Source organism: Marmota flaviventris, chromosome 11, assembly GCF_047511675.1.
Source record: "Marmota flaviventris isolate mMarFla1 chromosome 11, mMarFla1.hap1, whole genome shotgun sequence".
NCBI lineage: Eukaryota > Metazoa > Chordata > Mammalia > Rodentia > Sciuridae > Marmota > Marmota flaviventris.
Window position 1 is genome coordinate 72,680,662 of NC_092508.1, and position 25,444 is coordinate 72,706,105.

Below are 25,444 nucleotides of genomic sequence, written 5' to 3' on the forward strand. Positions count from 1 at the left end.
CATTGGCTTATTGTCTAGTAAAATGAATTGCAATCATCTAGAAATATCTGTTGATAAAGATACACCTTTAAATCTTTTTATTCTTGTTAAGACTATTTTTTTTCATTTTTGGCCTGAGGGTACAAGTTGAATCAATGAGTAGATTTACAAAAAGTCAGGATGTTATACAAATATTGGAAGTGTCTAGCAAAAAATAGCAGCTTTATTTTGACTTTTATAGTCTATTTAATTGGTCTTTCCCTGGGCCTGAAGGCGGCACCATTGATTTTTTTCTTAAGCTATAAAAATGTGTCCACATCTTCCATCAGTGTGTTTTAATTATTTTTGTCCAACATGGACCAAATATGTCAAAGAAATCTAATTTTAAAAGTGTGTCTATTACAATAAACTTTAGGCCCAGATATAATAATGACTGTTGAATGTTTTTCTGCAGTGTCCTCTACTTATTTTTTCTAAAATGTCATATTTGTAGCACTCTTAAGACCTTCTGTGGAAAAGATTTGACTTTGACTTTATATTTTTAAAGTAGTCTTTGGGTTAATTTGTTTTCTTATATCCTTAATTTTGAATCAGAAACTAGAACAGCAGAAAGATATACTCAAGGTTAAAGTAATCAGTGAATAAGACCTAGAAATAGCATGCATTATGAAAATTTCTTTTTGGAACTTGTCTACTGAAGTTTTTGTATCTTTGTTATTGATACTTTAAAACTATCAGAGTACTTAGTATTGAGTAGCACAGAACTTATGAAATATGCTTATTTCTTCAAGTTTCTGGTTTGCCCTTTTGTACAGATTTAAAAATGTTAATATGGAATATGCAAGTTCAGAGTACACATGAGTAAGAGTCTAACCAGGAAACAAACACTATGAAAGAATTTGGAGTACTGGGGAGTTTAATGTTGAAGGATAGCTATAAGGTGATGGAGCCAAGAAGCAGAGGACTATGAGGCAACAGAGAGATAAAAACCAGTGGAAATCATTGCCATCCCTAGTTCAGAGGGGCATAAAGAAGAAGGAAGGCTGTATCATATTTCATGGGCTAAGATTATCACAGCTATTTGGAACCATGGTGAAACTGTGCAGAGAAAAGTTGAAGCAGTAGAGAAGGTGTAAGTGCTCCTGAGATCCCTCTGAGAGTAGTGAAGGCAGGGATGGAGGTAATATTTTTGTTTCTCCTTTCCTCCCTCTTTTTACTCTCCCAATAGCCAGCATCTGCCTTTGGCTGAACCCAGCTGGGACCAGCAGATATGGGTTCCTGAGAAATACAGGCTGCTTTGTGATGTGGAGTAGAACAGGGAGTTAGTTGGAATGGCTATAAAGCAACAGATCCAGTCCTGACACACTTGGCAGCTAAAACCCAAATGTACTAATTATGTTTTTTAAAGCAATAGAACTTGGGGAGGGAATTTAGTTGAAAATTTAGGTTTCCATGCTACATGAGTTTTGACTTTCTTTGATAAGTACCTTCAAATAAATATTTAGCCTAAATACTTAATTTTAAAAACTTTATAAAGCCATAGAGGTGAAATATGTTCAATGTCATATTTCTAGAAAGTGCTAAGGCTGGGACTAGAGCCCAGCCTCTTTACAATTTACTGATGACTTTCCCATTCTACAAATTAAATAAGTAAGTAAGTAAACAAACAAATAAATAAATAAATAAATGGCCTGGGACAATGGCACTTGCCCATAATCCTAGAGGTTTAGGAGGCTTCGGCAGGAGGATGGCAAATTCAAAGCCAGCCTCAGCAATTTATGGAGGCCCTAAGCAACTTAGTCAGACTCTATCTCAAAATAAAATATAAAAATGACTGGGAATGTGGCTCAGTGGTTAAGCATCCCTGGGTTCACTCCCTGGTACCAAAACAAAAAACAAAATAAACATCAACAACAACCAGTCCAAACATAGTCTTTTTAAAAACTTCTCTTACCTCCAGTGTGCTCATATGTAGATTGGGAATAATGATACTGGCAATGCCTGGCAGGGAAGATGTGTCCAAAAATGGAAGAAATATATGGAAAACTTTTTAAAAATTTTCTCAGGCTTATGAATTCAGGTATTATTTATTGTGTGGATGGGAAAGAGAATGATTTTATCTTTCTTTTTCATACTTTAAAACCACTTCTTAAATTGGGCAGTGTTCCAAACCATTTTCTTTTCCTGTCCTTACTTTTTAATATAGTAGTTATTTGGGGCGGATTGTGTGTTAGAAGATGTACTAACAAGGACTGAAAAGAAATATTTAACTTAAAACATTCAGATTTAAACATTTCTGTTGTGGAAAAGACATCTTAAGGAACTTTGAAGTATCTACTCTTTTGTTCTTCCTCTAAATCTAGATTAGAAAAGCAATGCAGACTTCAAAGACATCCAAAGAACAAATGCTTGTAAAACAACACAAGCAAGTGTGGTGGCAGGAACACCAAAGGCTAAACAAAGTCAGGTAAGCACTTGGGGAGTTTCAGCACAACATGAAGGGTTCACTAGGAGTTGCACTTGTCTAATCAGATGTTCTATAATGTTCCATGTTAATTAAACCATTACAATGAAAATTTAGATTTACAGTTTGAATTTGGGTCAAATTAAAATCTTCTCATTTCCTCAGCCTAATCTGGAATCCAGGGAATGGCTTTTGTATTCTGTAGAAAATTAGAAGTATTGTCTCCATCTGCCCATTGTTTACTCTTTTGCACACCTACTGTCTTGCTTGCATTTATGTATATCATACTTAGCAGGTTGCATTATAATGTGTGGGTACACATTTGTTTCTCCACTAAGGTGATAAGCTACTGGAGGGCAAATATCATATCACAGTCATCTGTATGTTGTGGAATAAGCAGGAGATATGTAAAATGCTTTCAGTACCTAGGTAAACAGATGAACTAAGGACTTGTTTAGTGGTTTTCTTAATATAGTTGCATCATGACTTAATTCAGTTATGGTATTTGACTTTTGTTATTATTTCCAGCAGTTATTTAAAGAAGAATTAAAACAAAATAATAATGTCATATTTGATCTTCATTGCAATCTCTTAAAAATAAATTTCAAAAGTAAAAGCAAGGAGAAAACAGCTGTATTTCTCTTCCACTTAAGGCATATGTACTTGCTTTAACAATGGTGATATTTATAAAGTATGTTTGTTAAATGTGTATTATAAAGCATTTATTTTATATCAAAATAGACAATTTCTGTGATCTTATTCTGAGTCAAGTTTCCCAATATCATTAACTTTACTTTTTTTAAAATATATTTTTTATATATTTGTTGATGGATCTTTATTTTATTTATTTATTTATATGTGGTGTTGAGGTTTGAGCTCAGTACCTCACACATGCTAGGCAAGCACTCTACCACTGAGCCACAACCCCTAACTTTACTTTTGACTTCGGTGCTTTTCATGTTGGTAGGAGATTCTTATTCTAGCAAGCAAGTCCTATATGTGAGGTAAAAGTTCATGACTGGCAAAGGTCTCATACTATAGTATAACTCAAAACACAAAAATAAAATTACATAGATTTTATCACCATACTTCTCCTATAAAAACAACTATATCAGATCCACTTACCCTTAAAAAATCACCTTTAGTAGAGAGAAAATGTTTGAGCCCATTAGAAATTGTTTTTGAAAATTTGTATAACTTGAAATAGGATAAAAAGGAAAGCCAATATTAGGAAGCTTTAATTATGGTGTTCACTGATGCAAGTTCAAATTAAAAAGAAGACACTGGGAAAAGTGTTTGTTTGTTTTTTAATCATGGCTGTTCCACATTCCCCTTTGTGTGTATTAAGCTATTCTTGAGATAGAAGAAACATATACACATCATTATGGAAAGTTTCTGTTGGCTGACTTGGAATGACACAAAGATAATGGAAGTGAGGAACACTTTAGTGATAAAGATAATAACGTCTTAAAACATTATAAGGACTGAAAATTGAACAAAAAGAATCCCAATATGATTTTAAGTGTTATTCTAGAGTGTAGGCTAATTTCATTACATATTCAGTAAATTAAAAACTAATATCAATAAGAGATATGTAAGGGAAATGGCTAGATTTGTGGAAAATTTAAGGACTGCAAGCAAATCCATAGTTTAAGCTTTATCAGTGTTTGCCAACCTTTCAAAATCCAAACCCCATTAAATATTATTATGTCTTAGCAGAATACTCTTTTTGAGAAACTCAGACCAACAGAAAATAAGGACCAATAATAACATTCAACTTTTCTTGGGTAATTTAGTATGTTTTAGGAAATATGTTAGGTACTTTACATGCTTTATCTCATTTAATCCTTACAATGTAGGTATCACTGCTGTATCAGTTTATGAAATTCTTGAGTCTCAGAAGATTAAAATTACTTACAGAAGATAAATAAGGTAGTTTGGGTGGATCAAGGATTTGCACCTGTCTCCTGTGCACCATGACCTTGGAAATAAGCAACTTTTTCTTTTTTTTTTTAATTTTTTATTGTGGGTTGTTCAAAACATTACAAATTTCTTGACATATCATATTCCACACTTTGATTCAAGTGGGTTATGAACTCCCACCTTCACCCCATACACAGATTGCAGAATCACATCAGTTACACATCCATTGATTTACAAATTGCCATACTAGTGTCTGTTGTGCTCCACTACCTTTCCCATCCTCCACCCTCCCCCCTCCCCACCTCTCCCCGCCCCTCCCCTCCTCTCTCTCTACCTCCTCCACTGTATATTATTGAGATATGGGTTGTTCTTCCAGCCATATTTGTTTATTTATGTTACTAAACATGGTTTGTTTTCCACTTTGATTATTTTCCCCCCTTTAGTGTCCTACCTCCCACTGTTGGTTTTCATTGTTATTTTCCATTTCCTCTTCCTGTAATGTTTTGCCAAGGATGTTTTGAAGAGATGGTTTTCTAGCTGCAAATTCTTTTAACTTTTGTTTATCGTGGAAGGTTTTAATTTCATCTTCCATCCTGAAGCTTAATTTCGCTGGAAACACAATTCTTGGTTGGAACCCATTTTCTTTCAGTGTTTGAAATATGTTATTCCAGGATCTTCTAGCTTTCAGAGTCTGTGTTGAAAGATCAGCTGTTATCCTGATTGGCTTACCCCTAAATGTGATCTGCTTCCTTTCTCTTGTAGCTTTTAAAATTCTCTCCTTGTTCTGTATGTTGGGCATCTTCATTATAATGTGTCTAGGTGTGGATCTCTTATGATTTTGCACATTCGGCGTCCTGTAGGCTTCTAGGATTTGGGGTTCTGTCTCATTCTTCAAGTCTGGGAAGTTTTCTTGTATTATTTCATTGAATAGACTTCTCATTCCTTTGGTTTGGAGCTCTGTATCTTCCTGTATCCCAATGACTCTTAAGTTTGGTCTCTTAATGTTATCCCATATTTCTTGGATGTTCTGCTCATGGTTTCTTAACAGTCTTGCTGAGCTGTCTATGTTCTTTTCCAGTTGAAATACTTTGTCTTCATTGTCTGATGTTCTATCTTCTAAGTGTTCTACTCTGCTGGTAGTATTCTCCATTGAGTTTTTAAGTTGGTTTATTGCTTCCTGCATTTCTAGGATTTCTGTTTGTTTGTTTTTTATAACCTCTATCTCCCTGTATAGTTGATCCTTTGCTTCCTGGATTTGTTTGCGTAATTCGTTGTCGAAGTGATCTTTCATTGTCTGATTTTGCTGTTTAATGTCTTCCTTGATACTCCAGATCATCTGAAGCATGTATATCCTGAATTCTTTATCTGACATTCCATCTGCTGCAGCTATTACCTCTTCTAAAGTTGCGTTGACCTGCATTGCTTGTGGTCCTTTCTTTCCTTGTCTTTTCATACTGCTTGCGTATCTTTCCTGCAGGTGCGGGCGGCGGCTCTGCTCTCTCCTTAGTCCAATTGGGGTGTCGTGGCTACCACGCCGGCAGGTCACTGGGCCTGTTCTGGGAGCTGGCGGCGGCTCTGTTCTGCCCCTACTCTAATTGGGGTGACGAGTGTACCACGCCGGCAGGCCACCGGGCCTGATCCGCCGGTCGGTTGCAGGTTTGCCTACCCTGCAGGCGCGGGCGGCGGCTCTACTCTGCCCCTACTGCAAATGGGGTGACGTGTCTGTCGTACCGGCAGGCCACTGGGCCTGTCCCGCTGGTCGGTCGCAGATCTGCCCACCTTTCGGGCACGGGTGGAGGCTCTGCTCTGCCCCTACTCCAATTAGGGTGTCGTGGCTACCCCGCCAGCAGGACGCTGGGCCTGTTCCTGGCACGGGCGGCGACTCTGCTCTGCCACTACTCCAATTAGGGTGGTGTTTGTACCACGCCGGCAGGCTCCTGGGCCTGATCCGCCGGTCTGTTGTAGGTCTGCCTACCTGGAGGCGCGGGCGGCGGATCTGCCCTGCCCCTCCTACCACGCCTGCGGACCCCTTGGCCTGATCTGCAGGTTGATCACTGGTCTGCTCACCCTGCGGGCACGGGTGGCGGTTCCGCTCCGCCCCCACTCCAATTGGGGTCACGTGACCACCACACCGGCAGGGCCTGATCCGGGCGTGGGAGAAGGATCTGCTCTGCCCCTACTCCAGTTGGGGTGACGTGTGTACCACACTGGCAGGCCACTGGGCCTGACCCGCCAGGCTGACACAGGTCTGTTTACCTTGCAAGCGCGAACCGCGGCTCTGCCCTGCCCCTCCTACCACGCCCATGTACCACTGGGTCGCGGGTCTGCCCACCTTGCGGTTGCGGGTGGCGGCTCCGCTCCGCCCCCTCTCCAATTGGGGTCACGCGGTCACCACGCTGGCGAGCCGCTGGGCCTGCTCCGGGCGCTGGCGGCGGCCCGGCTCCTTCCCTCTGGCTCGACGACAAATTGAGGAGACTCGGGTGACTGTGCCTCACCCCCCCTACCAGGAGACCAACTGCTTATGTCACCACTGGTATTGATGAAGTTCCCTCCTCTGCCGCTTTCTGCAGACGTCAGATCTCTGCCATGTTGGTATCCTATGCGAATGGCAGCATTTCGTTCCCCTTGCCGGTCAACCAAAGCACCGGGTGAGTCCTGACCGGCCCTCAGCAGGACCCGGACCGAGAATCAGTTTCCGCGGGCTCCTAGCCCCGGGCCAGGGAAGTTCCGGGAGCCGGAACTCGGCCACTCCGTGCTCGGTGTAAGCTCCTATAAATGTAAGCTCCAAGAAGCAGTCCCCGCGGGCTCAGTTCCGGGAGCCGGAACTCGGCCGCCCCGCGCTCGGTATTCACTCTGATAAGATCAGGTTCTAAGAAGCACCCAGGCGCTGAGCCCTAGCAATCTGTCTGCAAGCCGCAGGCGAATTGCAGCCTGAAATTACCTGTTCTATGGCTGAATGAGCTGCGGTCAGTCAAAAACAGGGGTGGTGACGTCAGTTTACCAACATGGTGGCTGCTGGCCTCCTCTGTGGTCTGACCGGTGTGGAGAACCGAGATGGACCGCTTCCTTCCCCCGTCTCGAACCCAGAATTCAGCCCTGAGTACGGTGCTTGCGCGGCTGGCAGAAACTGCAGCGCTGTAACCCTGCGTCTCTATCCCAGCGCACGCTGCAGATTCTAGCCGCGGGGCGATTTGCTGAATAAGCAGTGTTACCCTCCGTGCGACAAACCTCTCGCGTTTGAGTCCCCGTAGCTGATCCTCGTGCGATGGAAATCCTTCCTCCAGGTTCCGGAGCACCCCACTATTGCTGGAAATTCCTAACAAGATATCCTTTAGCCGTCCTGACTTGTCATACTCCCACACAGTGAAGCAGCACACGGGGGCAATGCACTCCCCTCGCCGCCATCTTCCTTCCCCCGCAACTTTTTCTTTATCACATAGGGTTTCGATCTAATTGATACACCTGCAATCTAATTGATACAAACTTGCTAGCCAAAAAAAAAAAAAAAAAGAAAGAAAAGAAAAGGCAAAGCTTATGATTCTTAAAAAAATTCTGAACTAAGGACACTAGAAAAAAATTTCCAAATGTAAAAATTATGTTTAATATTTAAATTTATAAAATTTTATTTAAAATGTAATGGGCTTACTCAAATTATATCCCTTAAGGACTCTGATAAATTTTCCCAGGAGCACTTACTCCCTTGTTTCATTCTGGTACCACAAAGAACCCTGTATTTTTATGTGATCATTTGTCTAGATGATATATTAATCTATGCAGTGCAACCACCTGCAGACAGAACAGCCTGGTAAAGGGTATTTCTGAGCCTTAAGTACAGGTCCTCACCCTTCCAGGATGATTTTAGGTGGAGAATCAGATCCTAAGAACACCAAAAATTATCCATAGCTTTCCTCTTCTGGCAATTTGTATGCTCCATTATTGCTTTCTGGGTGCTGAAAATATAAGATAAGCTGGATGGGTTTCTTAGTGCTACATTTCTGGTTAAAGAGTTCTTTTCTGAAAAACTAAAATTCTGGTTTGACTTCATAACATACCCATCCTACATGTATGGTTGCAAATGTGATCTTAAAATATTTCTGACAAAAACTACTTGCAGGGAAAACAGACACTGAGGTGCCACTTACAATAATAGCACCACTTCTTTATACATGTAAACAAAAACAAAACCCCTGTCTCATGTAAGTCAATTGTAGAAGGTGATGGTGTGTATGTGTGTGTACACATGTGTATATAAATGAAATACTATGCATCCATGAAAATAATAAAACCACTCAGATATATCTTTAAAAAAGTGTTAAGCAAAGAAACATCCTACAATATAAAATGTTAAATATACCATTATCACAACTACATAAAATAACGTAATCAAGGACTAGAAACTCATTTGCAAAAAATGAAAATTATCATTGTATGAAAGTATTGCAATTGTTGCTATTTTCTTATGTTTTAGTATTGTTCTTTAATAATAATAATAGATTGAAACAGGTTTGATTGACTGCCATAATCAAGGAATATAGTATTTTTAGATGCCCAGTTATTTTACTCTAAAAATGACTGTATTTTTAAAACACAGTAAAAGATCATAAATATTTATTACTCTTATTAGTATGTAAAAATGAAATAAAGCTTCACTCGCATTTCCTTTATTCAGAATCTTATCATTTCTGAACTTTTAAAATAGCTTCCTTGTTGGTCTGGTTTTTGCCTAATCTCCTTTTCATCTTCCATTTCTATTGCTCATCCCACCCCAGGTCCTTCCTCTATCTTGCTGCCTTGGGAATTTTTCTGAAACACCACTCTGAGCAGGTGAGGTCAGCTTGGTGTCCTTTAGTAACTTCCGGGTGCCGGTTCTCTCTCCATGAAGTAGTGCCGGGACTGCTGTGTGCTGCCTTTGTTCTTGCTATTACTTCTGCCTGAGCTTAGCAAGTACCCAGTCCATGTTAGGAATTTAGCACAAGGTCTGAATCAATTAATAGATGGACAAAAGCACATTAGATTGCTTCCACTTATTTCTTAAACTTATATGTATGTTAGTAATTGTAAAAATATTGATTGAGATATGTCTATTTCAGATTTAAATTGGAATCTGATATAAAATCTTTTCTCAATGAAGAGAACATTGGAAATGAATGTCTTTGTGATGTTATGAATTCTGGTAAGCTTTTTAAATCCTATATTTAAAGGCACATTTTATTTTGAAGAATGAAAATGAGCCACTCACTTCATGCTTTTTTAATATTTTAAGAGTTGTTTTTTCTAAAAGAATAAAATAATCTGCACTCTTATCATTTGTTCTTTAAGAAACTTAATAATGTATTTCCTCGATTCAACCTTGTTTCACCACAGAACAAGAGTTATCAGAACAATGGAGCACATATCTTAAAAATGTGATAAATCCTATTCTGCAGCTGAGAACAGATCTAAAGTATAGACAACATCACATTTCCCAGAGTTCACATGCCCATAAAGAGTTTAATGCAGTGACAGTACTGGAAGAGGTCAGTGTGTTACCTTTGTTTTTGATAATGTAATATTTCATTTTTGTCCTTACTAGAATAGTTTGAAATAAGAAATAAACATGTGAATTGTGTATTTAAATAGAAAGGTTATTCAACATCTTAAACTTAAACATAGGCTGAATCTGTCCAGGTACCCTCATTTCTCATAACTGCTCTCCCTGCTTTCCTTTTTGCCCTTCCTCCCAGTGTATTCTGGGATCCAGTTGTCCTGATGTTGAAATTTCATGGACTTCTTCTGCCCTTGAAGTCTTCCTTCCCATCTGAGCCCCTTCCAGCTTCTTTATTCACATCTTCTTCCTGATCTGTACCTTTCTACAGAAACTCAGTACCATAGATTCTGGCCATCTTTTTGTGTCTCCCACATATCAGGCTCATTCCTATTTCAAGGACTTTACATCATCTGTTTCCTATATCTGGTTGATGGTGCTTTCTGTCATTTAGTTCTTGACTTAAATGTCTTTCCTCTGAGAAGCTACTGTCACTTCCCACCACAGCACCCTGTTTTTATATTACTTCCTGTTAATGCTTTCTTAAGTAACTCTTAGTTTGTTGACTGCTAAGATCTATTGTTGTGCTAAGTATGAGGTTTTAAAATGATTTTTCTTTCTCTAATTTTCAGTTATTCTGTAGTTTTATACTGCAATAATAATACTTTAAATCTATACCTCACTGCAGACTATAGGCAAGGATGCAAGGGAAGGAAGGGGTGATTTAAGTAGAAAAAATTCTGTTCTCTGCCTTACAACTAATAAAATGTAAATGTGGGTGTGGGGTAGCTACAACTTTTTGGAAATAAGTGTCTGGAAGTCTCATTGAGGTTCATTTGTCTGATGAGCACTGCCATAGGGGCATCTCTAATTTTCTGTAACAGGTCCTCAAAAGGATTTTCTCTTACCTAACTTTCTATCACTTCTTGGCTTTTGAGAATAATTCTTGTGTCCTTACATACAAAAACTGGATAACTTGTAATAATGTGAGTACTACTTGTACAACACATCTTCTAGGTTGACTTTGTGAAGAAACAATTGAAAGCTGTCTTTGAAAGACTTAGACTGGAGCAACAGGAAATAGAAAGAGATCTTTCAGGCTGGAATATAAAAGTAAGTGTGATGAAACTAGTAATTTATTTGTCTATCATTTTGTCACTTATGTTAAATAAAGTAATCACATAATTTGTTTTCAGATACTGGATTATTGTTCAGAAGAGAAAACTAATCTTAGTGAACTACCCATGGAATTAGAAACTTTGGAATGTCCATACCCTGATTTGAAATCTTCAATTCTCAAAGAGTTCTATAACTTTACAGAGAAATATCAAAAGAAACTTCAAGATTTTGATGTACAGTTAGAAGACATAAACAGGTGACTTGATAAAACTACTTGAATCCTGTAGATTTTTTATACTAAATTTAATTTTTGTTCATGGTCACTATACTTCTGATTTACTATTGCATAGTTACTATGTGATGGGAAGTTAACAATAAATGTTTAGATTGGTTATTTGTTGAATGGAGAGGGTTTTCCCAAAATAATTATCTTGATATAAAGATTTTAAAGATTTTTATAAGGTTAAAAGATGACAATAATCTATTTATTAGCCTTCTTTCCTGTACAAGTTAGTTTTCAAATAGGAATTTTCAGTGACTATTAATTTTCATTTCAATATATAAAGCTCTTCTATAGTGGAAATTTATAAATCAGCACTAATAATTGATTATAATTAAAAATATATTAATGAAATTATGTTACTTGTAATTAACTGTGATTTTGTCCTGTAATAACCCAGAGTATGTTTTCAAAATTTTAAAAAACTTTTCCTGTAAATGTCAATTTTTTTAAAAAGAAATAGTCTTTTGGTTGCATCTTGAGAAGGATGTTTCTCTTTGGAGTGGCAAACATAATTTTCAGGAATTTGAAATTCAATTCTGGCTGTGATCATCTTCTCTAGTGTCTTCTATATTATAATTCACATAAATGGAGAAACACAGATATGCTTCCCTGAGTAGGATTGATGGTTGGTCTTAGATCCTGTCTGTACATGATGTCTCTGGGGGACATTTTGTAGAAAAAAGTGCTTTTCCTCTTTGATATCAGTGTCAATTTTTTCCTCAAAGAATTTATATTTAAAAAGAAAGGAAAACTACAGAAAGGACACATGGAGGAAATTAAAAATAATAGAGGTTCTTAACTTTGAAATGGAAGATGATAAATATAACAAATATGTGTATTTTTTATATCTAATTAATCACTGAGAATACAGATCTTTATATGAAACTGCTGGTGTTTAGAAATAGACAATAAGGAAAATTTTAATTCCTCCCAAGTAGAGTTCTCTGCTTTGGTAGCTCCCCAATCCAAACTCTTGGGTTACATCTGTTACTTATCTCAGCACAATAGAGCCCATTCAAGGTGAAGTCTGGGCCTTTCCTTACCTTAGCTTCCTTCTTACACCTCTGTGGGGATGTTCCTGTGTTCCTCTCCATCAGCATCTATTTTTCTTCTGGGAGCTCCTCCTTTTCTACCTCTCTCCCTTGTTTTTCTTCTTCCCACCTGGCAATAAAGCTGAAAAATAAATTAATAATGTATCATGTACACTTGTTGATTGATGAGTTTATTACCCTTTAATTGGAATTCAGTCACAGTGAAGTATTAGCTAAACCATATACTTAGATTAAGTTTCTAATTATAAAATGAATATCCTCTCCCAGTTTTCTGTCCCAACCTTGTTAAAGAGATTTCAGAACTCATTAGGAAAGAGGTGCAGTGTTTTTGTTTGGTGAGGAAAAGGCATTCTGAATAGGCTGATTAGCTGTGACTTGAAGAAGGTTAATCTTTGTCCTTTAAAAGCCTCTGACTTTTCCTCCAAGATGGCACCTTGTTCTCGTGAGAAAGCTGGCTGAGTTTGTGGTATCTCTAGATTAGCAGATCCTAAATATGGAGGTATTTTCTTCAGGAGCCTGAGATGGCTTCCTTATAGTAAGATCTGTTCTTCCCACCGCACTTTCCTTCCTTTTTAAAAATCTTAACTCAATTTCTGTTCTTCCGTCATATGTAATCCTATGCCACTCAAAAAAGTTGAGATTCACAGCTCCTTCAAATTACTAAAGATTAAGTAGAGAATTTATTGAATATATTTCACATTGCTAAAGTTTCTGCAGAAGGAAGAAACATTGAGGATAAAATTACTCAGGAAAGCTTGATGAAGGATCTGAAGTTCACTATGGACTTTGAAGAATGGGCAGAGTTAGCATCAGCAGAAAGCAAATAGGGAGGACATTCTAAAAAAGAAGATTAAATGATTAGAATATAAACCTCTTTATATCAAAATAACTTATAGCTATATTAGTGTCTATAGCATCTAGTACTTTCTACACAACGCATCTTCTAAGTGATTCAGTTGACTTGAAGGTAAAAACAATGAAGGAAATAGTGAAATGGAATGTTCCGGGATGGTAGGAATCTACTTGGGAGGAATATAAGGTTCATAAATTCTAGTTTAATGGTTCTTGCCACACATAATTATCCAAAATACATTTTGCATAATTGATTATGTGTTTTAGTTGTTGAATATTTATTGATTAATCTTTAATGTATAGTGGTCTCTGTTAAACTCCTTGGTAGGAGATTAGGCAGACAGATTAACTTAGAATATGGTTTTACTATGATAATTTGAAATATTTTGGGAAAGAGACATATACATATATACCCTCACTAAATAAAATTACATGCAAACATTAATTAAAGAAAATGTGAATATGCTGGCAGTGAATAATAAAGCTTCAATCAAAACTTAATGAGTTTTCAGGAATAAGTTTCCTTGAGGTGAAAGAGAGTAAAAGGAATAATTTGAATAAAGATAGAGGTGGTTGGCATCAGTATTCTGACGCTGGTGAGCAGTGTTGCATATAAATACACTGTTCTAACTAGCACAATGAATTACATGTTCAATTATAATATTAATTGCAATTTCCATTTGTCAGGATCCACCTTCATTTTGATATGGTCATTTTCCCTTCTGGTTCTAGCTATTATGTTTTGTGAAAATTCTCACAGATTGCATGCATGTATGTGCACACCAGTGGGAGAGAGTGTGTGCACACTTTAAAAGGGATACTAATCTAGATTATTGTTTTAAGCCAGAGTGTCTGGAGTTTTTAATTGTTTGAATCTTAAAACATCCATTATTTGATACAGTTATTACCCAGGGCCCATAGTTTACATTAGGATCACAATCCTTCCATCCCTAGTTATTTTTCATTTTCAAACTTTGTTATTACATAATTTATTTCTATAAAGCAGTATGGTGGAGCCTATTAAATCACACAGCACATATCCTTTGTCTGAATAGTTTCTATATTTCAAGAATGTATCATAAAAATATATTTAAGTATATAAACAGATTTATTTTTATTTATTTATTGCAATAGAAAAGATTGAGCAAAACCCTTAATAAAGGCTAGTTTTATAGATTTTTATACATCTATACAATGTATTATTCTACCGGTAAAAAAAAAGTTTTAAAACTTTGCTGATTTGGAACAATATGCAAGGGGTAGAGTGAGGTATAGAGTTAAGCAAGCAAAATAATTTTCAATTCATATTGTGTAAAAGGGGGGGAAATAGACATATACACACTCTCACACACACCTATATTTGCTCTTGTAGGTCTTAAAGAATGCGCAAAGAGAGATAACATTCATTGCTTTTGGTGAGGGGAACCAGGTGCTGGAGGATGGGGTGTGAGGAAGAATTTTCATTGTATTTCCCTTTTATTGTACTTTTAGAATTTTGAACACTATGAATATATTTTAAGTTCTAAAACAAAGAATTTTTAAAGGAAAAAAGTTGACAAGGGCAAAGATTGAACACCAAAGAGGAAAAGACTGGCAACGTATCAGTTACAAAATATTAAAATTCCTAATATATAAAGGCAGTTTGTAAATTCATTGAACACTGAGCAGTCAAAAGGCAAAGGGGGGGGCAAAGGAGATAAAGAGGGTATTTAGTCATATTCTCAAAAATTATTTATTAAGCATATATTGGCATAACATAGATAAAAATCTCTGTACTCATGAAGCAAATGGAAAATGTGAAAGTGTAAACATAGTACCTAAATTAGGGTAAGACAGAAACGGCTGGAGTTGCAGAGGGCAGATTGCAATATTTTTGGTATAGGCCTGGTTGAGAAAGTGACATTGAATTGAAGTCATGAAATAAGTTGAAGGATTGCATCATGAAGATATTTAGAGTAAATTCATCATATTCAGTATTTACCAAGGTGGGAATTTGCCTGGCAAGAGGCCAGTATGGCAGGAAATGAGTGACAGACCAGGAGAGTAGTTGAAGATGGAGTCAAAGAGGTAACAGCGAGGAGTAGGTTCTTTATTTATTTTTGCTGTGTGTGTGTGTTGCCAGGTATCACACCCAGGAATTTGTGCATGCTTACCAAGTGCTTAACACTGAACTATATCCCCAGGCTCAGAGACAGGATATTTAGAGCCTGTAGCTCTAAAATCTTTTTAAAACTTTGGATTATACTCTGAGTGATATGAGAAACTACTGGAAGGTATTGAGCCAAAGTGAACAGTAGCAAAACCTGGCTTAAGTTGTAGCAGGATCAGTTTGGCAGTTGCTGTGTTTAAAATACATTGTGATAGAGAAGTGTATAGCAAAAGAAAAGACTAGACATTTAGGAAATTATTAAAGTAATCCAGGTAAGACAGTGGTGGCCTGAGTGGAGGAGTAGAAGTGGTGAGAAATAGTCAGCTTTTGATATATTTTAAAGGTAGAATCAACACCATCTTCTGAAAGATTTCATGAGACGTGAGAAAAAGAGAGAGCCAGAATAGTCCAATGTATTTGCTTATTTGAGTTGAGCAACTAGAACAATGGAGTTGCCATTCAATGAGGTAAGGAAGACTATGAGCAAGTGGGCTTTGGCTATTGGGAAGATCAGTTGTTTTGGTTTGGACATATTGAGTTTGGGGTGCTGTTAGGTGTCCATGTAGATATTTTATGGGGGCAGTGGGCTTGGCATTTAGGAAGGAAATCTGGATGGAGTTACATATTTGTGTGTCACTGGCAGGAGATGGGATGTAGTCAAGAGAGGAAAGAGAAGGTCAAAAACTGATCCCTTGGACCTGCCAATATTACAGTGTCCAGGAGAAGAGAGAGAACCAAAAAAGGACACTGAGATGTAAGCCAGGAAAGAGTTTTGGAAGGCAGGTAAAGAGGAAGTGGTCCACAGTATTAGCAGAGCTGGTGACCCCTGAATAAATGCTACATATAAGTTAAATAAAAGAGAATCATAAGTAACTGTTGGTTCTAAATGGAGGACCTTGGTGGTCATTTTTATTAAAAAGTAAAAGCAAATGCTTAATTGGAGCAGATTTGGGTGAATAGGAGAAGAGAGAAGACAATGTGTATAGACAACTGTTTTTGAGTTTTTCTGTGTGAAGGACAACAGAGAATCAAAGCCAATTATGTTATTTCCTTTTTAAATTTTAATTAGTTTTTTCTTGATTTAAAATGGGAGAAGTAGGGTATGTTTGATGCTGATGAGAATAATCCAGTAAGTGATAAACCTTGGTGATACAGAAGAGAGGGGAATTGCTGAATAATATCCTGGAGTTGAAGATGGTTGGGTTTTAGTTCCAAAGAGGAGGAATAAGCACAGATGATTCGTGTACCATAGAAACCGGTGGGATACTGAGTAATATGATGCTGATGTTGGAAGATGAATAGATAGCATGATGAAAGATCTGTGGAATTCTGGGTGATAATCTAAATACAAATGACTAAGAATCTTATGAAGCTCTTTTCTCATCAAAAAATGAAAATGAAAGCAATATTTAAATTCTTACCTGTAAAAATGGTAGAACATAAATATATTTAGGGTTAAAAACGGTATGGAAGAAATGGGCATTTTTATCTATTATTGGCATATAAATTTTTGGAAAGCCATCTGATACTATGTCAAAAAATTTTTGTAAATGGGAATTATATTTGTCTCCTTAGAAGTGGCATTAAGGAATAATAATAGGAGTGAAATATTTGGTTTCAAAAGTGTTTAACATTAATTATTATTTTTTTAGTGGTAGCAAAATCTCTGAAACTATTTTAATAGTCAACGAATAGAGGAAATCAGCATCAAGTGTGATATATTTGCACCATATAATACCACACTGACATTTCTAATCTGAAATAATTTTTAGTGATACAGATAGTTGCAACATGTTGCTATGTAATTAAAAAGCAGGCCTCAAAATAGTTCCAATAAGGGGCTGGGGATGTGGCTCAAGCGGTAGCGCGCTCACCTGGCATTCGTGCGGCCTGGGTTCGGTCCTCAGCACCACATACAAAAAAAAAAAAAAGATGTTGTGTCCACCAAAAACTAAAAAATAAATATTAAAATTCTCTCTCTCTCTCTCTCTCTCTCTCTCTCTCTCTCTCTCTCTCTCTCTCTCTCTCTCTCTCCCTGTCTCTATCTCACTCTATCTTTAAAAAAAAATAGCTCCAATAACATGTATTCTCTGTTTTCTTTCTGTCTGAAAATATTACATCTGTATCAATATAATCACACAAAAAAGACATGTAAACATCTGCCCAAGTAAATAATAATTATAGTTATCCTCAGGTGGTGAAATGATTAAAGTTTTGCCCATTCTATTTTTAAAGGAAAAAAAGGCTTTTTAAAAATGTAAGCTAAAGGTTAAAGAGGAGACAATTGATATTTAATGAGTGTCTTCTATATGATATGACAAGTACACCTGATTTTAATCTTTAAGATATGCTATTTTAAAAGCTCTATTTTACAGATGAAGATACTACAGTTTCTTAGCTGGTAAATAGTTCAGCAGAATTGAGTCTTTTGTGCCCATTTGAATAGAAAGCTTTCCCCTTATACCATGTTGCTTCAAGAATTTACATGTGGAGCTAGGGATATAACTTAGTTGGTAGAGTGCTTGCCTAACGATCACAAGGCCCTGGGTTCAATCTCCAGTACCACCAAATAAAGAAAGAATTTACATGTGTCAAGATGCTGATAAACAAATTTGAATAGTGGATAAATGCTGTGTAATTGAAACATGAACCATGTGTAATTTTTAAGTAGCTGTGTTAAAAATTTGAATAAAAAGGTGAAATTTATGTTAAAATTCATTTTATTTAACTCAGTATTTCCTAAATATTATAATTCAACATACAATCAATATTTTAAAAACTTTAAGGAGGTATTTTACATTCTCTCTCTCTCTTTCTGTACAAGTCTTTGAAATCTGCTCTGTATTTTATACTTAAAACACATCTTCCTCTGGACTAATCATGTTTCAGCCCACATGTGGTAAGTAGCTGGAACCTCATACAACACAGCTTTAAAGGAGGTACATATTTACTATAACACATTTTTTAAAAAATTGACTACCATTGAACCTCTTCGTTTATTCATCATGTTTGCAAAGCTATTTGGATTCTGTTTGGGCTGTATTTCATTAGTAACATGAAGACAAGTTTAATTGCTTGTTTTAGACTCAGATGAGATTGTGGCTTTAATTTCCTAACATTTGGATGCATTAATCATATAGATGAGACATAATTGTCTGATGCTCCATTTAGCTATGTCAGATTGAAGTCAATATGTGAAAAATGCTTTAGAGTAATAACAAGTAATTTCTGCTTTATTGTTGATAGATATATTAAATTTTATAATGTTCATTTATAATTAATATTCTATTATTTTATGAGATCTGAATCTGAATGCTATTTAAAATCCACAATAATTTTAATAATTTTGACCCCTTGTACCTACAGTGCCAATAACCAGAGTTTCATGTTTTTTCAGCTAAATTCTTTCAGAACATTTCATTTTTTTCTCTTGATACAAAAATAATTACATTATTAGAGGAAATATTTTTTAAAAATTAAAGGCAATCAAAGAGAAGAAGCTGAAAGTTAATATGAATTTCCAGTACCCAGAAATATTTTTTAAAAAATTAAAGGCAAGCAAAGAGAAGAAACTGAAAATTAATATAAATTCCCAGTACTCAAAGATATCTTCTGATAAAATTTTGTATATTTCAAACATATGTATGTTGTTTATAAAATTATTATATATATATATCTGATGGTTTTCCTGTTATGAATCATATTCTATGCTATTCCTTTTTTTCAATATGTGCTTACTAAGCTTTATCTATCCATTAGATCATCTATTAAATTTTCTTTTACAACATATTTTTTATTAGATGCATATTATTACCATGTGTTTTTATACCACATAAATTTAACCCTTTTCCTGTTATTGAACTGTTTTTTATTCCATATTATGTGCTTGTTTAAACTAATTGGGAGCTGAGCACAGTGGTACATAATTGTAATTCCAGCAACTCAGGAGGCTGAGGCAGAATTACAAGTTTAAGACCCTATCTCAAAACAAACAAACAAACAAATAAACAAATAAAAAACAAATCAAAACAAAGATAAAGAAAAAGACTGAGGATGTAGCTCATGGTAAAGCACCCCTGCGTTCAATCCTCAGTAGCAATCATAAAAAGAAAAGCCTTGGAAAAGACCACTTTGACATGGTATTTTGAATAATTCTGAAAATTATTCCCTTGTAATGAGTTCCTAGTGCTAGAATCATTGACTCAAAGGGCATGAAAAATTCTAAGGGCTTTGAGATTTTTGTTAAATTGCCTTCCAGAAAAGTAAAAGCAATTTATATTTTTACCAGTAGGCTTTATATTATTTAGTTCACTTTTTGAATTTGGTGATCAGGGCATTGCATATTGCTGTCATGTGTATATATCATCAGAATCTTGTTCATGTTCTCTTTCTCTTTTCCCATATTTATCCACATAGTATAGCTCTCTGAATATTCTCATGTGGAAATTTTACCAAAAGGGAAATAAATAGGTGCATAATAAATCTGGCTCTTCCCTTGTTTCAATGGAAACCATATACCCTATTGCTAATAAAAATGAAATGGGAAAAAGCCAACATCAAAAGGCAACACTCAAGAGACAGTGTGTGGCTCCATGCAAGTTTTTTCCTAATTTAAAATAAACAAATGCTTACACATATGACCAGCTTGATGAATAGGAAAAGAAGAAAGAAAAGGAAAGAAACATCATAGATAACTGACATATGCTTACTTTGTGAGGGTACAACACGTTAAACTTTGGAGCCTTAATTACTAGGTGGAATTTTTTCACTGAAAATGTACAATCAGAATTGCTGGAAAGTTTTAGTGCCTGGGTATTTCCAGTCTTAGGTACTTTATTTCTGGTCTGATTATATCCCAAGAGTGATTAATAAAGGGAGAAGTTCTCAGATAAAGGAGAATATTTAGTTGATCTTCCAGTGTTCAATTAGTAACATTAGGTATATAACCCAATCAACATCCTCCATCACTCCATCTCCCATTTTCCTTTCAGACATTTCAACATGGTTGTCCAAATTGATGTGTCAGTGTGTATACTTGTTTGGGGGATTGTTAATAGTTGTAGATAATAACTTCTTTTTTGTTATGTGGCTTTAATAGCTTTGTTTCAAATTGAATCTGTAGATTTTTTTGTAATATGGTCATTTTAACAATATTAATTGTACCTATATTCTGTATAATGAAGGGGATTTCCTTCCCTCTTCCATGCAATTCCCATTCTCCCTCCTTTTCCCTCCCACCTCTCTTCCCTATCTAGAGGTAATCTTCTACACAGAATACAGGAATGACGATGTGAGGGGAAAAAAAAGAAAAAAAAAAGAAGTGGGTCACATTAGATTGGGTAACGAGAAGTGATGGGAGGGGAGGGAGGGGGGGAGGGGGGAATGGAAGGACAGCAGAATAAAATAGACATTATTATTGCTGTGGGTATATATGTGACTATATGACCAATGTAATTCTGCAACCTGTACACTCAGAAAAATAAGAAATTATATCCCATCTGATTCAAATGTATGATATGTCAAGATCATTGTACTGTCATGTGTAACTAATTAAAACAAATAAAAAAATAATTGTTATCAAATATAAAAAAATTGTACCTATAAATGAACATGTTTTTTTTCATCTTCTAAGGTCTTTAATTTTTCTTTTCACTGTTTTATAGTTTTCAATGTAAAGGTGTCTCAACTCCATAGTTAGACTTATTCCCAAGTATTTATTTTCTTTTTGAGGCTATTGTAAAGGAAATAGTTTTCTTGATTTCTCAGTTGATTAATTATTGGAGTATAAGATAGCTATTGATTTTTATGTGTTGATTTTTAATCTGCAACTTTGCTGAATTTATCAGCTCCAGAAAGCTTATGGAGGAGTTTTTTTTTTTTTTCTGGTTTTTTTTTGGGGGGGGGGGTGAGAGGGGAGTGTCTTCTAAGTATGTGATAATGTCATAAGTAAGCAGAAATAGCTTGATTTCTTTTCCTATTTGTTTTACTTTAATTTCCTTCTGCCTGATTTCTCTGGTGAAAGTTTTAAGAACTATATTGAATAGGAATTATGAGGATGGCCATTCACTTGATCATGCTCTATAATATTCTTAATGCATTTTGGATATGGTTTACTAATTTTTTTAAAAAAATTAAAAACACTATATCACAAAGTCTTAGAAAAAGAAGAACAAAACAACAACAAAAGGTAGTAGAAGACAGGAAATAATTAAAATCAGAGCTGAAATCAATGAAATGGAAACAAAAGAAACAATTGAAAAAATTGACAAAACAAAAAGTTTGTTCTTCGAAAAAATAAATAAAATTGATAAACCCTTAGCCATGCTAACAAAGAGAAGGAGAGAGAAAACTCAAATTACTAACATACATGATGAAAAAAAATATCACAAATGACACTATAGAAATACAGAAGATAATTAGAAATTATTTTGAAAACTTGTGCTCTAATAAAATAGATAATATTGAAGGCATCAAAAAATTTCTAGAGTCATATGATTTGCCCAAATTGAATCAGGATGAAATACACAACTTAAACAGATCAATTTCAAGTGATGAAATAGAAGATGCCATCAGAAGCCTCCCAACCAAGAAAAGCCCAGGACCAGATAGATACACAGCTGAGTTCTACAAGACCTATAAAGAAGAACTAATAAGTATACTCTTCAAACTATTTTGTGAAATAGAAAATGAGGGAGCATTTCCAAACTCATTCTATGAGGCCAGTATCACCCTGATTCCAAAATCAGGCAAAAACACACCAAAGAAAGAAAACTGCAGACCAATATCTTTAATGAATATAGATGCAAAAATTCTCAATAAAATACTGGCAAATCGAATACAAAAACATACCAAAAATAGTGCATCACAATCAAGTGGGGTTCATCCCAGGGATACAACATACAGAAATCAATAAATGTAATTCATCATATCAACAGACTTAAATATAAGAATCATATGATCATCACAGTAGATGCAGAAAAAGCATTTGACAAATTACCCCACCCCTTCATGTTGAAAACACTAGAAAAACTAGGGACAACAGGAACATACCTCAACATTGTAAAAGCTAGCTATGCTAAGCCCCAGGCCAACATCATTCTAAATGGAGAAAAAATTGAAGGCATTTCCTCTAAAAACTGGAACAAGAAAGGGATGCCCTTTTTTACCATTTCTTTTTAACATAGTTCTTGAAACACTGGCCAGAGCAATTAGGCAGATGAAAGAATTTAAAAGGATATAGATAGGAAAAGAAGAACTCAAATTAGCACTATTTGCTGATGATATGATTCTATACCTAGAAGACCCCCAAAAATTCCACAAGAAAACTTTTAGAACTAGTAAATGAATTCAGCAAAGTAGCAAGATACAAAAGCAACACCTATAAATCAAAGGCATTTCTGTATATCAGTGACAAATTCTCTGAAAGGGAAATGAGAAAAACTACCCCATTTACAGTAGCCTCAAAAAACCCCAAAAACTTGGGAATCAACATAACAAAAGAGGTGAAAGCCCTCTACAATGAAAACTACAGAACACTAAAGAAAGAAGTTAAAGAAGACTTTAGAAGATGGAAAAATTTACCTTGCTCTTGTATAGGCAGAGTTAATATTGTCAAGGTGACCATACTACCAAAAGCACTATACAGATTTAATGCAATTCCAATCAAAATCTCAATGACATTCCTCATAGAAATAAAAAGCAGTCATGAAATTCATCTGAAAAAATAAGAGATCTACAATAGCTAAAGCAATTCTTAGCAAGAAGAGTGAAGTGGGTGGCATCACTATACCAGACCTTAAACCATACTACAGAGCAATAGTAACAAACACAGCATGATATTGGCACCAAAATAGACTAGTAGACCAAATGGTACAGAGTAGAGGACACAGAGACTAACCCACATAATTACAGTTATCTTATATTAGACAAAGGTGCCAAAAACATACATTGGGGAAAATATAGCTTCTTCAACAAACGTTGCTAGGAAAACTGGAAATCCATATGCAACAAAATGAAATTTAACCCCTATTTCTCACTATTCACAAAACTCAACTCAAAGTGGATCAAGGACCTAGGAGAAGGACCTAGAAGAAAAAGTAGGCCCAAATCTTCATCATGTCGGCTTAGGCCCCAACTTCTTTATTAAGACTCCTATAGTGCAAGAATGAAAATCAAGAGTCAATAAATGGGATGGATTCAAACTAAAAAGCTTCTTCTCAGCAAAAGAAATAATCAGTGAGGTGAATAGAGAGCCTACATCTTGGGAGCAAATTTTTACCACTTGCACATCAGATAGAGCACTAATCTCTAGAATATATAAAAACTCAAAAAGCTAAACACCAAAAAACCAAAAACCCAATCAATAAATTGGCCAAGGAACTGAACAGACACCTATCAGAAGATGATATACAATCAATCAACAAATATATGAAAAAATGTTCAACATTTCTAGCGATTAGAGAAATGCAAATCAAATCAAATCATCTCACTCCAGTCCAAATGACAGCTGTCAAGAATACAAACAACAATAAGTGTTGGCGAGGATGTGGGGGAAAAGGCACATTCATACATTGTTGATGGGACTGCAAATTGGTGCAACCGCTCTGGAAAGAAGTATGGAGATTCCTTGGGAAACTGGAAATGGACCCACAATTTGACCCAGCTATCCCACTCCTCCCTCTATACCCAAAGGACTTAAGAACTGCATACTACAGGGACACAGTCACAACAAAGTTTATAGCAGCACAATTCACAATAGCTGAACTGTGGAACCAACCTAGATGTCCTTCAGTAGATGAATGGAAAAAAATTGTGGTATACACACACAATGAAATATTACTCATCAATAAAATAGAATAAAATCATGCTATTTGCAGGTAAATGGATGGTGTTGGAGAATATAATGCTAAATGAAGTTAGCCAATTACAAAATAACAAATTCCAAATGTTTTCTCTGATATAAAAAGGCTGATTCATAGTGGGGTTGGGATGGGGAGCATGGGAGGATTAGATGAACTCTAGATAGGGCAAAGGGATGGGAGGCAGGGGGAGGGAGCCTGGGGGTAAAAAAGATAGTGGAATGAGATGGACATCATTATCCTAAGAACATGTATGGAAACATAAATAGTGTGAATATACTTTTTATACAACCAGAGATATGAAAAAAATGCACTCTATATGTGTTATATGAATTGTAATGCATTCTGCTGTCATATATAACACATTAGATTAAAAATATTAAATAAATAAATAAATTTAACCTTTATTTTTTTAAAATTTGTTTTTATGTGCTGCTGAGGATTGAACCCAGTGCCTCACTCCTTGTATTTCATTGCTAGTTGCCAGTCTGTTTATGTTTTCTATGTCCTCTTGATTCAATTTTAGAAGGTCATCTGTTTTTAGAAATGTATATGTTTTTTAAGGGTTTTCCTATTGGAAATAAAAATAGTTACTAATGATACTCTTCATTGCTGTGATATCTGTGATGATTTTCCTCTTTGTGATATAATTTTCTTAATTTGGGTCTTCTCTCCTTTTATTTGGTTAGTTTGGCTAAGGAATCATCAATGTTGTTTATCTTTTCAGAGAACCAACTCTTTGTATAATTGATCATTTGTATTGTTTGTTTAATCTCTACTTCATTAATTATTTATTTCCTTCAACTGGTTTGGAGTTGGTTTGTTCTCGTTTTTAAAGGGTCTTGAGATGTATCATTGTATAGTATGGTATCTTTCTGATTTTCTTATATAGGCACTCATTGCTATAAACTTTTCTCTTAGAACTACATTTATAGTGCCCAGAGATTCTAGTATATTGTATTACTCTTCTCATTTGATTCTAAAAATTTTAAAATTTCTCCTCTGATTTTTTTCTTTATGTATTCATCATTCAAAAATATGTTATTTAATCTTTATGTATTTACATAGTGTCTGTGGTTTTTTTTGGGGGGTGTTGAGTTCTAATTTATGTTCATTGTGATCAAATAAGATGCAAGGAATTGTTTCATTTTTTAAATTTGTTGAGAGTTGCTTTGTTGCCTAAAATATGGTCTATTTTGGAGAAGTTTTAGTGAGCACCTGAGAAAAAAGTAAATCCAGCA

General features: G+C 35.6%; 1 protein-coding gene across 1 annotated transcript in view; it reads left to right on the forward strand.

Moving 5' to 3' along the window:
* Window positions 1–25,444, forward strand: part of Ccdc148 (coiled-coil domain containing 148) — a 217,675-nt gene that overhangs the window by 16,198 nt on the left and 176,033 nt on the right. Inside the window, 5 exon segments of the mRNA XM_071619395.1 lie at window positions 2,343–2,446; window positions 9,457–9,539; window positions 9,731–9,882; window positions 10,908–11,003; window positions 11,087–11,265. Of these exon segments, the coding sequence (XP_071475496.1) occupies window positions 2,343–2,446; window positions 9,457–9,539; window positions 9,731–9,882; window positions 10,908–11,003; window positions 11,087–11,265 (614 nt within the window).